The 14,420-nt window shown below is 41.7% G+C and overlaps 4 protein-coding genes across 4 annotated transcripts in view; 3 read left to right on the forward strand and 1 right to left on the reverse strand.

The window, feature by feature from the left end:
* The first annotated feature begins 1,407 nt into the window (after positions 1-1,407).
* Positions 1,408-3,019, forward strand: LOC108144794 (leucine-rich repeat neuronal protein 2). Its single transcript, XM_017269913.2, has one exon. It carries the CDS (start codon positions 1,449-1,451, stop codon positions 2,859-2,861), a length of 1,413 nt encoding a protein of 470 aa, XP_017125402.1. The 5' UTR covers positions 1,408-1,448; the 3' UTR covers positions 2,862-3,019.
* Positions 3,020-3,473: 454 nt separating this feature from the next.
* LOC108144795 (antigen 5 like allergen Cul n 1) lies at positions 3,474-5,075 on the reverse strand. The gene is made up of 2 exons (XM_017269914.2): positions 4,941-5,075; positions 3,474-4,350 (listed from the first exon to the last, which is right to left on the reverse strand). The coding sequence occupies exons 1-2, from the start codon at positions 5,073-5,075 to the stop codon at positions 3,601-3,603; spliced, it is 885 nt and encodes a 294-aa protein (XP_017125403.1). The 3' UTR covers positions 3,474-3,600.
* A 363-nt stretch (positions 5,076-5,438) lies between these two features.
* On the forward strand, positions 5,439-6,056 carry LOC121466837 (antigen 5 like allergen Cul n 1-like). Its single transcript, XM_041707372.1, has 3 exons — positions 5,439-5,525; positions 5,584-5,972; positions 6,032-6,056. The coding sequence occupies exons 2-3, from the start codon at positions 5,659-5,661 to the stop codon at positions 6,054-6,056; spliced, it is 339 nt and encodes a 112-aa protein (XP_041563306.1). The 5' UTR covers positions 5,439-5,525; positions 5,584-5,658.
* Positions 6,057-8,437: 2,381 nt separating this feature from the next.
* LOC108144419 (putative uncharacterized protein DDB_G0277255) overlaps positions 8,438-14,420 on the forward strand; it is a 29,740-nt gene continuing 23,757 nt past the window's right edge. Inside the window, 1 exon segment of the mRNA XM_017269270.2 lies at positions 8,438-9,729. The gene's annotated coding sequence lies outside the window, so the exon portion shown is untranslated.

Genomic DNA, 14,420 nt, shown 5'->3' on the forward strand with positions numbered 1-14,420 from the left:
TGTAAGCCTCATCAATTTTCCATTGACACAAAGAAGAGTTCTATCACCCCAAAGGCACTGAACTCTGAACACTGAACACCGAGCACTGAGAACTGGGCGAGTAGTAGAGTATTAGAGTACAGCAATTGCAAATGTAAAGGGGGCACCATAAAGTTCGTTATGGAGCTACAAAAAAAAAAAACAGAAAGTAAGCTCGACTTGCATATACTTTTTTTGCGTTTTTCTTTTCATTTTGTGAAATTTTCAGTTATTTAACATTTAAATTTAGTACCAAATGTTGGCCATAATAAAAGTCATATTTTAGTTGACTCACCTTTAAGGGGCAGTACCAATGTAAACCACGAAAAAAGTGTCAAATTTTATTAAAGAATTATTTTAAAAGAAAATAATTGATGGATTTACCTTTTCAACTTTAATTAAAGATTTTTATTTTTTACAAAAATATTGAGAAATAATGGTTTAAACCAATCTTAAAGTTCGTAGGTCATTGTAATTAGAACCCACTCAAGTTGATTGAGTTTTAATATTCAACCATTTAATTGGTTAATTTATAGTCGTGCTATGATGTCAGCAGTTGTTGATGCCTATATTAAAACTATTTTAGATACGACCTGGCCACTATTTTACAACATTTTTGAAATTATAAACTATCGATAAGGCCAAAAAAAAATTTTAAAAAAAAAATTACATTTGTTTGGCCCTTAAATTTAGTTTATGAACTTACTGAACTTAATACTGTCCATTCATAGCATTAACAGCTTAAAAATTAATTGCATAATCAATTTACAAACAGCTTGGCTACATTATATACCCTTAACGTACATTATATACCCTTAATGTGAACCTTAAAGTAGAGTACTGTACATCCTCTCGACATATCCAGCAATCAGCATGAGCAACCAGCCAAGAGCATTAAGCGTAATTACAATTTGAACTCAAATCCTGACTCTAAGATGCAATGAGCTAGATAAGTCCCCCATCCAAAAAGGGATTAGACATGACTTTTGAGAGGAAACGAATGTCTTGCTTTCGCGGATTGTGAAATTGGGGCTTGTGTGAATCCATCAATATGCCTGCGACTTAAGCAAGGGATGAGAAATTTTATGAAATGATTAATGATCTAGATATCAGGAGATAACAAAAAGCTGCCAAAGGCGATAGGGCTACAATTTATTTATTGAGAGAGAGAGAGAGATACCCAGATAAAAAAGTTAAAGCTCTGCGCTGCTATCTTATCAAGAATTCAAATGCTTTTGGCTCTCGGCACTGTTTTGTTTACCACTTGGCTGTTGCCCAAATGGATTTCAATGACTAAGCCGAGCAGTATTCTTTGCTGATAAATATATTGGAAAAATCGAGTCAGGGAGCTTTTCCGCCAGGCGATAAGATATGGAAGTGGCAGCCACGAACCACTCATCGTTCCATTCAGTGCACTGAGAACCTCAACGATGGCCAGAAGTTTGGATGTTACGAGAGGAGGGCTGGGCCTGACCTTTGCCCTGCTACTACTACTGCTTTGCCAGCTTGTCCGGGCGGAGATTATCGATGCGGAGGAAACGGACCGCTTCTGCTATCCGGAGACCATGAAGAACACGCGTCGCTCCTGCGAGTGCAGCAATGTGAGTGCTTCGCCCTGGGGAATGCGTGCCCTGCACATCGACTGCAGCTACAAGGAGTACCGCGTGCGGGATCTCTCCCTGCTGCTGCCCCTCTACGTGGACACGCTGGACCTGTCGTGGAATGCCCTGGATGCGGTGCCCATCTTCACCAGCGACAGTCTGCATCAGCTGAATCTGAGGCACAACAATGTTTCCCAGTTGCTGGCTGGCAACTTTAAGCAATTGACTAGCTTAAGGGAGCTCTATCTGGGCTGGAACAGCATTGTCCGTGTGGAGGTTAACTCCTTCGAGGGTTTACCCCATCTGCAGGTCCTCGACCTGGCCCACAACAATCTGCACACGCTGCCCGCTCAACTTTTGGCCCCCCTTTTGGTGCTGGGCACCCTGGATCTGTCCTGGAATCGCCGTTTCAACGAGTCCGGCGGAGGAGATTTGTACACCGCTCTGGGACTCAACTGGAAACTGGCCACCCTGCGACTGGATGCCTGCAGTCTGGGTGAACTCCAGCTGCCCGTGAATGCCCCCCTGAAGGAGCTCTCCCTGCGCCGGAATCAGCTGAAGCGGATACCCAGCCAACTGCCGGCCACGCTGCTGCGTCTGGACATCAGTGACAATCTGCTGGAGGAGCTGGTGCCCCGGGATACGGTAAATCTTACCCAGGTGCGTCAGCTCTACATCGAGGACATGCCGCTGCTGCAGAGCGTGGCGGCCCATGCCCTGAACTCCGATGTGCTGGAGACCTTGAGCTTCCAGAACAGCCGGCAACTGAGAAGCCTGGATGCGGAGGCCTTTGGACCCATCGCTAGAAGCACCACAAAGAAGGCCCTGCGGTCGCTGAGCTTTCGTGGCACTCTGCTGCGCTCCTTTAATTCCACGCTGGCGCCGCTTTTTACGCAGCTTGCCGAGCTGGATCTCAATGGTCTGCCGCTGCAGTGTGACTGCGAGTTGGTCTGGCTGAAGCAGTTGCCCATGCAGACGAATGGCCGTTGCTACAAGCCATCCCGCATCCGCGGCATGCTGGTCACCGCCGCCCGGAGCGATGCCTTCAGCTGCGACACCTGGCCGCGTTGGGCCTACGGCCTCGTGGTGCTCACCCTCATCGCCCTCAGCGCCGCCGGCATCTACCTGATCGTGATGGGGCTGCGACCGCACCGCGGAGTGACCATGCGCCGCAAGGTGGGCGCCAGCAGTCCCTACGCCCGCGTCACCATCGAGCCCAATCGCCAGGAGAACCCCCACTAGAGCACGCCAAGTCAACTACCACCTAGGTTCCTGTATTTAATAGCACTTCAGTAGACAGTAAGACCACTTAAAATGACAGAAAACACTTCAAAACTAAAAATTCAAAAATAAATGAAAATGAGTAGAACAAGGCGTGCCTACTTCACTACTAAATTTAATTAGTATGACAAGCTATGGCTTAGAAATTCTAATTTTGGAGCACTCCTGTGGAAAAATATAGTTTAAAATGTGACAAAAGGATTTAACAATTAAATTCAAAACTAAAAGGAAATAACATAAATGCTGAGTATAAAATTTCCTTAAACATTTTATAGACACAAACATTTTAAGGTATGTCACTTTATGAGCCAAAAACAACATTTCGTTTTAATATATTAATGTTTTAGCCATACTTCTACTAAGCTTTTTCCAGCAGCTCTTTGTTTTTTATTTATTTTAAGTTAAACCCAAAAAAAAATTAAAAATAATAAATGTGTCCTGAAAATATACTACAGGTACAAAAACATATAAATTCATTTAACAATAGTTTAGTTTCTCTAATTCTTTTTTTCGGGTGCAGTGGAGTCCCTGGACTCTTGTTATCTAAGCCCTTTTCAATTCGAACAAGTTATATATTAAGAACTGTTGTGGAAAAGTTTATGAAATTTCAAAATAGTAAGAAATACATATTCAAAATACATTTAACTGAATATACAAGTTTGGGGTATTTAAAAAAAGAAAACCCTTTTTCTCCAAGCTTTTAGAGAAATGCCAACTTGATGTTGGGATGATAGGCCAAGCCAGGAACTGGCTTTGGGTCCTGGGCCTTACTGTACTTGATTGCGATCCGCAGCGGTGGCTTGATGCGGAAGCGGTCGACGGCGTTCACATCGTAGTGCTCTTCGAGGGCGCAGAGATTGGGGTAGCGCGGATTGCGACCCGACTGGCAGCCGGTGCCGGAGAGGAGGCCCACCTCGTAGGCGGGTTCGCCGACCACATTCTCGCGGGCAAAGTTGCAGACGATGAACTGCTGGTGCCAGCGCTGGTCACTTCGCTGCCGGAGCACTCCGCATCCCATGTGGGTGGCCCGCTCCTGCATCAGCTGGCGGAAACTGGTGATGTCACTGGCCGGATCCGACACACCCAGCTCCTTGGTGGCCCTTTTGTACTGGCCAAACCAGTTGGAGATCTTGTAGCCCAGCAGCTCCACGTCGCTGTGCCGTCCCGCGCTGAAAATCACATGTCCCGTCAGCTGACCCACGTGCTTGAAGCGCCTGGTGTTGCGGCACTCGTCGCCCGCGAGGCTGCACCTCTTGGCCGCCAGCTCCGCCAACTTGGCCAGCTCCGGATCCCAGCGGACACTGGCCATCCGGTGGGCGGCCTTGAAGCCGGCGAATCCGCCCGACGCCACCTGGTTGCGATAGAAGTTGACCTGATGGACGATGAACGTGCGCAGCCGATTGCTCAGCGGTATTAATCTGGCCTCACTGCCGCACTCGGCTCCGAAAGTCTGTTAAAAAAAACATTGAAAAAGTTATTTTATACTATAGTCATAAAATATATTATTTAGTTATTTAGATTTATATACAAGCAAACCCTTATCGAGGTAAGAAACATACAAAGAGGATAATTTTGTTAAGCTTTAATTAAAAAAAAAATTTATAATACTATATAAAATGTATTTATTAATTCGATATCAAACCAGCTATGATCATTATAAGCACGGTTTTTCGTTTTCAAATTAACAAATATATACATGCTAATTTAATTAAAATGGTGGATTTTCATAACATTACCTCATTATGGTATAGTTGTCTGCTTTTTATAAAATTAAAACCCTGCTTCTAAAGTCATAAAAAGTTACTGTATGTCCAGGCAAGGAGAATTGAGAAATATATTTATTTACATTATAATGATTTCCAAGTTAGAATCTTGTTTAACTAAGTGTTTCATATTTAAAACCATGCTGCTAAGATTGGAGATGATCTAAGTAAAACTCTAATTCCGAATATAGCACTCATATATCAAGGTATGAATAGAAACTCTTGTTACCCTTATTTAATATCAGGTTTTATTATCATGTTCTCTGAGTAGACTTACGCCATTGTTGTTGCATGCCACATGGTCGTTGGAACGGGGACACCAGTGCTCCTGGCAATAGTCCCAGGCTCTGGTGGTAAATAGATCCAGGGTAAGGATCACGACACTGAAGAAACACACTCGAAGCAGGAACATTGTTGACTGTAAAACAGAGATATACAGTCACTTATTTACCGACCAATCAAAGCCCGGAAAATTATAATTTGCTTGGTTTAATAGGTCGGAGAATGCGAAAAAAATCAATAAAAATCATATATAGTTTTCATTTAGAAACTTTATTTATATTTTGTATATTTCTCTAAAGCTTTAAGTTTTTTAAGAGCAAACAAACCATTTACTTAACGTCAGTCACACGTTATGAACCGCGCAAAATGGGTTCTGATTTAAAGATCCAGGGATTAGTATGGGTTCGTAAACCCAACCATCATGTGGTTGAGCTGTTTTTGTGGAGCAGTCGGCTTGCTATTTCTCTACCGTCTCGATGGAGTCATGTGCGTATCAAAAGGCAACTTTTGCTCGTTGAAAAACTGCCCATATGACGTCCAGCCCAATCGTCTGCCACACATTGCATGCAATCACACCGGAGTAAGTAAACTAGACTTACCATTAAGTTCTTTTTTATTTAATAGAATTTAATCTGCAGAAGTGGTCTTTGAACTGTGGTGACAACTCAACGCTGCTCTCCATAACCAAATCGATGCACCTCTAAATCCTGAGCATGCACAATAGCCTGCGATCGATAGCAGCCGCGGCAACCACAAGCATTCCACGATCCGGCAGAATGCTCAAGCTGAGCTGGGACACGGCGCTGCAGAAGGTGGCCTCGCTGTTGGTCATGGAGTGTGCCCTCCATCATGCGCGGCACTGCCTCTCCACGGAAGACTTCGATGCGCCCGGAGTGAACATCGCTTACAGCAAGTTCAAGCGGAGGCAGGAGCCATTCAAGATCATCAAGTCGCAGATTAATGCGTGGTATGGCGAAAATAAATACCTGGAGCATCAGAGCTTGCAGACTGCATCCTTTAAAACAGAGTAAGGAGCAGTTGAAGTGTACCTAGTCACACTCTTAGGTACAACTTTATCTTACCTAGGTACAACTTTACCTTACCTAGGTAGACAAAATATAAGGTTTCTTTTAACTTATCTATAGGTAAAAATTTGTATATGTCGTTTCCGACACTATAAAGTATATATATTCTTGATCAGGATCAAAAGCCGAGTCAATCTAGCCATGTCAGTCTGTCTGTCCGTCTGTATAAACGTCGAGATCTAGGAAACTACAAAAGCTTGAGATTTGGCATGCAGATTCTAGTACATAGTTTCTACGCAGCGCAAGTTTATTTCAAAACGGAGCCAAATTGTGGGAGTGAACTGTCACTCTGACACTTGTTAGACACAAACATGTTCAAAATCAAGCAAATATCTTAAAAGTTATGGTTATTTTGAACTCCTCTGCCGTCGCACTGCTTTAAATGTTTAATTTTACCATGGGGTTTTTCTCGGGGTGTATATTTTCAGAAAAGAGACCGGACACTTCCTGAACATGATGGTGAATCCCAGCAGTGACTTGGGCTGCGCCGTGGCCCTGACCCAAAAGGATGGCTACTACCAGCAGTGGCTGGTCTGCCTGTACAGCTGTTCCCTCAAACAGGCGGAGCCCATCTGGGAGTTCCGAGGACATCCGGGCAGTTTGTGCCTCGGCGGTGTGGATCGCAGGTACTCCAGCCTCTGCGACATCTCGGAGCCGGTCGAGAACTGCCGACTTTTGGGCTTCAAGGAAGTGCGTAGCGCCATTTCACCGGGAAAGGAATTGGCATCGGCCATAAGGAGCCATATGGCTTCACATTCAAGTAGACATAGACGACACATAGAGTCATAATAGACTCCTCCCACTCCACTTCCCGTCATCTGCAGCTTCTGTCCAAGTTGCTGCATTGTAATTTAAAACCTCAACTAATATTTAAAAGTTTGAAGATTACCAGGGTCTTGAGAAATTTTAGAGAAGTTTGTGAAATATTAAAAAAAAATGTATTATTGTAAAAATTGCTTATAATTATACAATATATTAAACTCACCATCATAAAAGAAAAAGTAAATACACTTTCAACATTATAATTTATTCATCTTATCCTTCTTATCCTTCTTAAGCCCAATTGAATTAAAATCTGTCAATATGCCACTTTACTAAATGCTTCACTTTGGGGGACCAACAGAATTTACATCTCTGATGTAAAGTGAAGCCAACTGGCTTCACTCTATTGTGCGCGGCATTAATAATAATAATAATAAAGTATGCAATAGTCGCCGTCATAAATTTTTCGACCATCAGCTTTAGTCGCGAGGGTGGCGAGAGATTTACGAGCCCTCTGAATGGAATTCGCATAAATAAATATTTTTCTGCACCGCGTTTCCTCCGTCTGGACACCGGCAACCAGTATGGTGCAAATTATTAATTTCGATATCTGACTGGCAATTATTGTACGTCAAATGACCGAGGAAAAAGGCCTACTTCAGTCCTCATGAATTAATTAATGGAAGGGCCGAAAATTTCTGGAATGCTCAGATGGAGAATGGCACTGTCTTTCATATTGTTTTATACATGCAGAATGGATATGTAGTACATATTAAATGTAGTACATATTAAAAGTATTACAATATATTAATGTATTAAATTTATTAACAAGTTAATCCCAATTTTGAATTTGTAAGTTTGCTGCCCTTTTAAATTCGCCAACTATTTTATTTATTTATTAAACTAAACAAGAACGGAAGAAAAAAGATAGGTACCCACAGCTAAACAAGATTAATTGTTGTCAATTTTTTTATTAACATTTTCACAAAATGAACAATCAAATGTTTAATTTTCGCAAATTTCCGCAAAAAATCATGGTAGCAAAAATATTACATTTTTTAAAATTGGTGAGAAATGAAGTTGTAGGTCTTAACCAACACAAAAGAGTTAGGCTTTTAGCTGTGTGTTCTATTTTGGGCAAGCTACCAAAACCCAACAAACCTCATTGAATAAAAAATAATAATAAAGTTTGAAAATCTTTTCTGTTGAGGAAAAAAACAGACATAATCCTGATAATTTATTCATCTTTAAAGTTGTATGGCTTGCTTACAATCCTTTGCCGCCTAATTAATCGCATAGACTTTGCCTTTCCATGGACTGAGAAGCAGATGTGGGAGCAATTATTGACAAGTAATTTGCATTTCATTACGACAATCTATCAATGACTGGCCCGTCATCGGCGACGCCTGTGCATATTAATTGTGGGCCACTTTCACACCGTGTTTGTGCTTTCGTCTTGGGGCTTCGGTCTTATGGCCAAAGGATGCGGCTCTCTCCCGGCGCCTGCGTCCTGCGTACGTGTGCCAGTGGCCCAGTGCCACGAGTTGCATGCCACTCCGAATGGGAGTCCGAATCCGAATTTTAAGCTTCAAATCGGAGCCATCAGCATCCAAAGTGACGCTGTGTGCCAGTTGTAATTGGTGCGTCGAGGCGAGTGGACGCGCTGGCGGATGATTGATGCGAATATTGCGTATACGTCGTGTGTGCGGCTCCAGCGTTCGTCGTTCGTGTGTGTGAGTGTGTGTTAAGTCGAGAGGCCCGTTAATTGTGCGCTTGACGTTCTGGCTTTAGATGTGCGAATTGTAAACCGCTTTCAAGGGCCGCCGGCCGATGTTGTCCTCTGCTCGCTCATCAATAAATTATAATGTCCTAATACCAATTGACAGCGCTGGGAGCGTTGGCGGCATGCATAAAATATCAAAAGCATTTTGGGCCCCAAGGTCTGGCGTTATCATCAGCGAATGAGCAATGGCAATTCTCCGGTGTGCCGATGCTTAAGTTGATTTTATTTTTCGCATCTGGGCGTACACACACACACCGTACACACCCCCTTTGCATTTATTAAATATTCAGCGTTTATACGCAACAACACAAAAGTCGTTGCTCTTGCTGGCGCCCTTTGCTCCCATTTTTCTTCAATTTTTTCGCTTTTGTTGTTCCACTTTTGTTCTTTTGGGGGATATCTCAAGCTGAGAAGCAAAACAATCCTAATGTACATTGACAGTGTGGTCGAAGGCAAAAGGCACTTAGCCATGGCCAGAACCACATCCATATCAGCCCAGCGGGCTTAGCGAGTCATGTTTACTTAATGGATACGCCAGGCAACTATTAAGTGCTCCCCAAGCTCCCGGGGAACCATTTCTTAGTTACCATCTAAGCAGGGCCAAGCGGATATTAGATTTAATATGGCCATGTCAGTTAGCCAGCCACGTTATCTGTATTTTGGAAATTAGGAGCACCCTGCTTGAGCCATTATACGTACTTACTATCACTCCCGGAATCATTTAAGTACGGGGAATTCTCCCCTTTATTAGCCCCAAAAAATTGCGATTTGACTGTGCCTCGGGGAAAAGCAGCATTTGCCTATCTCGATGGCCCCATCTTCAGACCATTACCCCTTTCCGCACCGAACAACAAAGGAATTCCGTGGAAAACACTCGCCTCGGCCAGATTCCTTTGCTTTCGCTTCCCTGCCTTTTTAATTTTAATGCGTATCTTTCTGCAGCAGGACTGCGGCAAAAAAGAAAGTCGGCAGGTGAGAGAAGTGAAAGCAGAGCCCAGCGTCTGAGGCCAAAAGAAAAAAGAAAAACCGAATTAAGCCAAGTTGAAGAGCGAGTAACAGACACCGCCAGCGGGCGGTCCAAAAAGCCAACTTCATTTACGTCTGAAACGCAGTTGAAATAAACGACTTCACGACACTGGCGGATTTCCTAAAAAGTAAGTTAAGCCTATGCCACCACGCCGCATCACCTGTCATCCCGCTAACACCACCCACTGCCCACTACCCACCACCCACTACCCACCACTCACTGCCACCACTCACTGCCACCACTCACTGCCCACCACCCTTTCAATCCTGCATCCTGCTTTCGGCATTCCTTCACCTGCCGACGCAGCTCATTAAAGTTGGCAATCGGTAGAAAGCGGAGAAAGTAACAAGGACAGTACACGGCGAATAAAATAACAATCACTGTTTCTACTATGACTTGTGACTGTTTAAATCGTTTTCAAATAAAAAATTTTCAAATAAAATAATAACTAAAATACTGTTTTAAAATTTAAATAATAATAATAAAATAACACTTTTAGTAAGTCGAAAATGATGGAAATTAAATTACAATTATAAAAATAACTTTCACAGCTTATACCATTACCTGTTTAACTCTTTTTATAAAATCAAATTAGTTTCCATCATGTTGGAGGTCATGTTTATTAATTGACATCAACCATGTTCCCCTATCTCATCATATGATTAACTTATTTCCTAAAACAATATTATTATTCTTAGCTTACAAATGCGTTCCGTTTTAGGAGCTCCTTAATCCTTATTAGTAAATAACTGAAGTCAAACATATTCAGTTAAGACACTTACTTAAATATGATTTTATTAGAATTAGAATTGCTAAAATTGTTTTAAATTAATCAGTAAATTGGTAAATTCTCGCTAGTTTTATTGGAGTACTTAAATGTTACACAAATTGTTTAAATTAAGCAGCAATTAGTAATTGTATTTAAGCCGTTGATTAGATTTATCTTGTTACTACTTAAGTGTTAAACAAATTGTTTGAATTATCCAGCAATTACTAGTTGTTTCTTTTAGGCATTGATTAAATTTGATTTGGTTAAATAAAACCAAGTAAATTGATTGCAATTACTGATTTCAAGCTCAAAATAATTGCCAGCTCAGTGTGTATGTTAAAGTATCAAGTTGATTTGGCAGATAGATGTTGTTTTAAATACCAAAAACCCCTTATTTTTCTCCATGTTTGCGGGCCTGCGGCTAAAGGGCGAACGCAAAAGTAAGTCAAATACTACTTGTTCTTTTGGCCAGTTGGCATTGTTTCAACTCGACGGCGGATGTGATGCTACTGCTGCTGCTTCTGCTCCTGCCACTCGCACTCGCATTCCGCTCATCCAAGCCGAGCTGCCGCATTCCTCGCCGTTTACAATTGTCGTGGGCGCCTAATTAAATTTCACAGCGTGGACAAATAAATAAGCACAAGCGATTCTTCTGGCCTACTGCAGAGTAAGTGTGTCTGTGGGTCGGATGAGGGTCCGGAATCGGAAACGGAATAGGAATCTGGGATCCGGATGCAACTGCCACTGCATGTGGCATGTGGTGTAGTGAGGGGGAACGACAACAGCTGGCGGCGTAGAAATATTAAAAGTTTTTACCTAGGGCTTCCTGCGACGGCAGCTGCCACATGCCACATGCCACATCCTTTAGGTTGTTCGAGGGGACAACCGAAGCAAACCGAAAAATGTCACACAAATATGGACCAAAGCGATTTATGTGCACCAGCTCATGCTTATGACAATGCCAGCAATGCAAATTCACGCTTGGCCAGTCCAATGTGCATTAGACAGTAACTCTGCTGGATGCTGAATGCTACATGCTGGCTGGAACATATAGTCCTTGCAGATGGTATTAAGGATAAACAAAAATGTTGCAAAAATTGCTGTAATGCGGAGGAGCATTAAATAAAAACCGAAAATAAAATTATGTTTATTTTCCCCCATCTCTCGCCATTCTCAATGCGAATGTGTGCGAGTGTGTGTGGCTTCTGGAGGAGGTCTTCAAAAACTTGCCAACGACACAAGAAACTTTCCCTTGAAGCACTCTCCAAATTATGCTTTTCCTTCTTGTTTTCCTTATGGGGAAAACTTGCTTACACCGAATTCAAGAGACGTTAACAACGTTTTCCCCGAGCAGAGCAGAGCAGAGGGTGCTGGAAAAGCGGGAAGGGGGGAAAGCTGGCTGCTCGTATTTATATACAAGCTGCGATAAGCAGAATGAGAGTAGATTCAGATGGGACAAAGATATTTGACTACAAGGGAACAAACAATGTCAGGCGATTCAATTACATAGTTTCAAAACATGGCGACTTTCGGCATCATTATGCTCCTTGCCTATTGTGACATTAAAGGCCATCAAAGCATCTTAAATTTTGAATTTGTTTATGGGGCTGCAGTAATTATTCATTTAAAAGCAAGCGTTTATATACTTAAATGATTATCAAATGTTTAACGATAAATAATTTATATTGTACATTGCCTTAAATATTTTATTATACTTAAAAGCTAAAGTTTATTTTTGAAGTTATTCTTAAGATAATCAGTTGCTAAAAACAGGAAATCTATTTTTGATAACATTTTTTTAAGTTACAAAATCATTGCAAAATACTATAAAATATATATGTGGTCTCAATTAAGTTTAGAAAATATTTTATTTGAAACTAAATAAAAATAAAGCAGGTAATTTTGGTTACCTGTAAATAAATGATTTTTACCTTGATGATTTACATAAGTTACCAATTTGAACGCAAACAAATTTGACAAATTTTCAATAAATTCAGCGAACAGCGCTTATAATTATCCATTTGTCACGGTTTTTGGGCTTGATGATTGAACGCCGAGACTTTGAAATTCCACCGAAAAGTACACATATGAACGTACACCAGGAAAAACACTTGTCAGACAACCACACAAGCGCTATCGCTTCGTGCTTATCGCAAAACGCATCTTAGCAGGAGCGGGAAAGCGTTGGGAAAGCTGGAAAAATGGGGGAAAACCAGAAGGGGAAAGCTCGTGTGCGACAGTTTGGCATTGTGCGAGTATTGTGCCAAATTGTTAATGCTCAGCATTCTCGGCTCGCCTTCTCCTTTTGGCTGCTTTCGCTGCTTTTGCTGCTTTTGCTGCTTCGTCTTATTGTTCTTGGCATTATCATTGTATCGTCGTCATCGCTGTTATTCTCCTATTCTCCTACTTTTCCCCACAGCCCACTCCTGCATCCTACATTTTTATTTTATTCGCTTATTTTCGTTGTTATTTTCTTTTCCTTTCTTTTTTTTTTTGCGTCTGCCGGGAGCAAAATTTAATGCTCCTGGTGGCGTCTGGCGGTCGCGGCGCCAAAGTTTCTTTATGACCTCTGCTCTGAATCCCCTAACCCATACCACATATACCATATACTATATACGTAGTAAACCCAACCCACATTTGTGTGGGTGAATTGATTGATAAGGTTGCTGTGAACAAAGCAAAAAACCAAAAAAAAACAGGAGTGGCAACAGAAATAGAAACAGAAATAGAAATAGCTCTGCTCTGCTCTGCTGGTGTCGCCACAGTTTATGACGTATTCCAGATTACGCATACGCAGCAGTGGCGTCGGTGGCATTTGAAGATTACGCATACGCAGCGTTGACAATACGAACGAAACTCAAATGCAGCCATCCTAAAACTGGAAACTCGGAACTCGAAACTTGAAGATGCCGGCGGCAAACTGGCAAAACTTCGGCCATAAAACGAGCGGGCAGAGACCGCAAAGCGTTTGCTTAGCTAACCCCGCCAGCATCTCGCAAACTTTTCGCTTTAATTCCACTTTGCCACTGTCACTGCTTTTGCCGTTGCCTTTGCATTTGGCTCATTTTTAAGCAAATATTGTGGCAGACTTACACACATCCATATGGCATATATGGCATGGGATTGCCGCCGGCTTATTTGCTACCAGACCAGACCAGACCAAGACCAGCATTCACATGTCCAAAAGAGGGGCAACAACATTGCTGCAGCGAGGACGTCACAACGAGGGTGCCAATAAAAAAACATTCAACTAATTTGAAGTGCGTTGAAAGTTTTACGAAGCTCCAAGGCCCCAAGCTATATGCAACTAATTACGTGCGTTACATTGTGCGAATAATGGCTGGGCGAGTGTACCATGCTATATGTTATGTGTTATGTGTTTGCATGGCCATATCTGGTAATCGCCTTTGCTTTTTTATGGCTCTGGGCCGCCTTAGCCGTAATGACCATAGGCGTGCTCCGGATTTGGCCAACGTCACCATCACCGTGGCCATCAAAAGATGCAGAAAGTTGCGGCCAAGTTCTTCAAACTAATCTACTTTATCGGCCATGTGGATTGCCAGTTGTGTACGCAACAAATTTAACATAAAAAGGACACTTAAATGCTGAGATAAAACTAAGCAGGCTAAGAATTTGGCTAAAATTACAGGGCAGTAAGAATTAAGGAAAATAAAACTGCGACCCCTAAAGTATGAAATTAATTGTTTCTATTGCTTGGAATTTAAAAAGGGAAAATAAAACCAACCAAAGAATAGGATTTAGACAAATATGTGATAGTTTCTAATAAATTTACAAAATATTATTATTATTTCATGTGAAGATTTCGTTTTCCGATTTTGATAAAAATAAAACCTAATTCTAAATTATTAAACCAATACTATGTCTAATCCAAAAATGTTACATTTTTGTTCATTAATTTTTTTTTTACATTCCGAAGGGTATAACAACAATCGCTTTAAAATGTACAGTATATATAGATATATGGATTGTGACAATAATTGAGTTTTATTAATGTTTATTTAGTAACTCTAGTTTCAAGTTGAAAACTG

Source organism: Drosophila elegans, unplaced genomic scaffold (assembly GCF_018152505.1).
Source record: "Drosophila elegans isolate 14027-0461.03 unplaced genomic scaffold, ASM1815250v1 contig_183, whole genome shotgun sequence".
Classification (NCBI taxonomy): Eukaryota; Metazoa; Arthropoda; class Insecta; order Diptera; family Drosophilidae; genus Drosophila; species Drosophila elegans.

Excerpts from the sequence above, each read along its gene's own strand:
- LOC108144794 (XM_017269913.2), top strand. The coding sequence starts at position 1,449 with ATGGCCAGAAGTTTGGATGTTACGAGAGGAGGGCTGGGCCTGACCTTT.
- LOC108144795 (XM_017269914.2), bottom strand. The coding sequence starts at position 5,075 with ATGTTCCTGCTTCGAGTGTGTTTCTTCAGTGTCGTGATCCTTACCCTG. Across the intron at positions 4,351-4,940 it reads TGGCATGCAACAACAATGGC|ACTTTCGGAGCCGAGTGCGG; the intron begins GTAAGTCTACTC and ends TTTTTTTAACAG.
- LOC121466837 (XM_041707372.1), top strand. The coding sequence starts at position 5,659 with ATGCACAATAGCCTGCGATCGATAGCAGCCGCGGCAACCACAAGCATT. Across the intron at positions 5,973-6,031 it reads ACTGCATCCTTTAAAACAGA|GTACAACTTTACCTTACCTA; the intron begins GTAAGGAGCAGT and ends TATCTTACCTAG.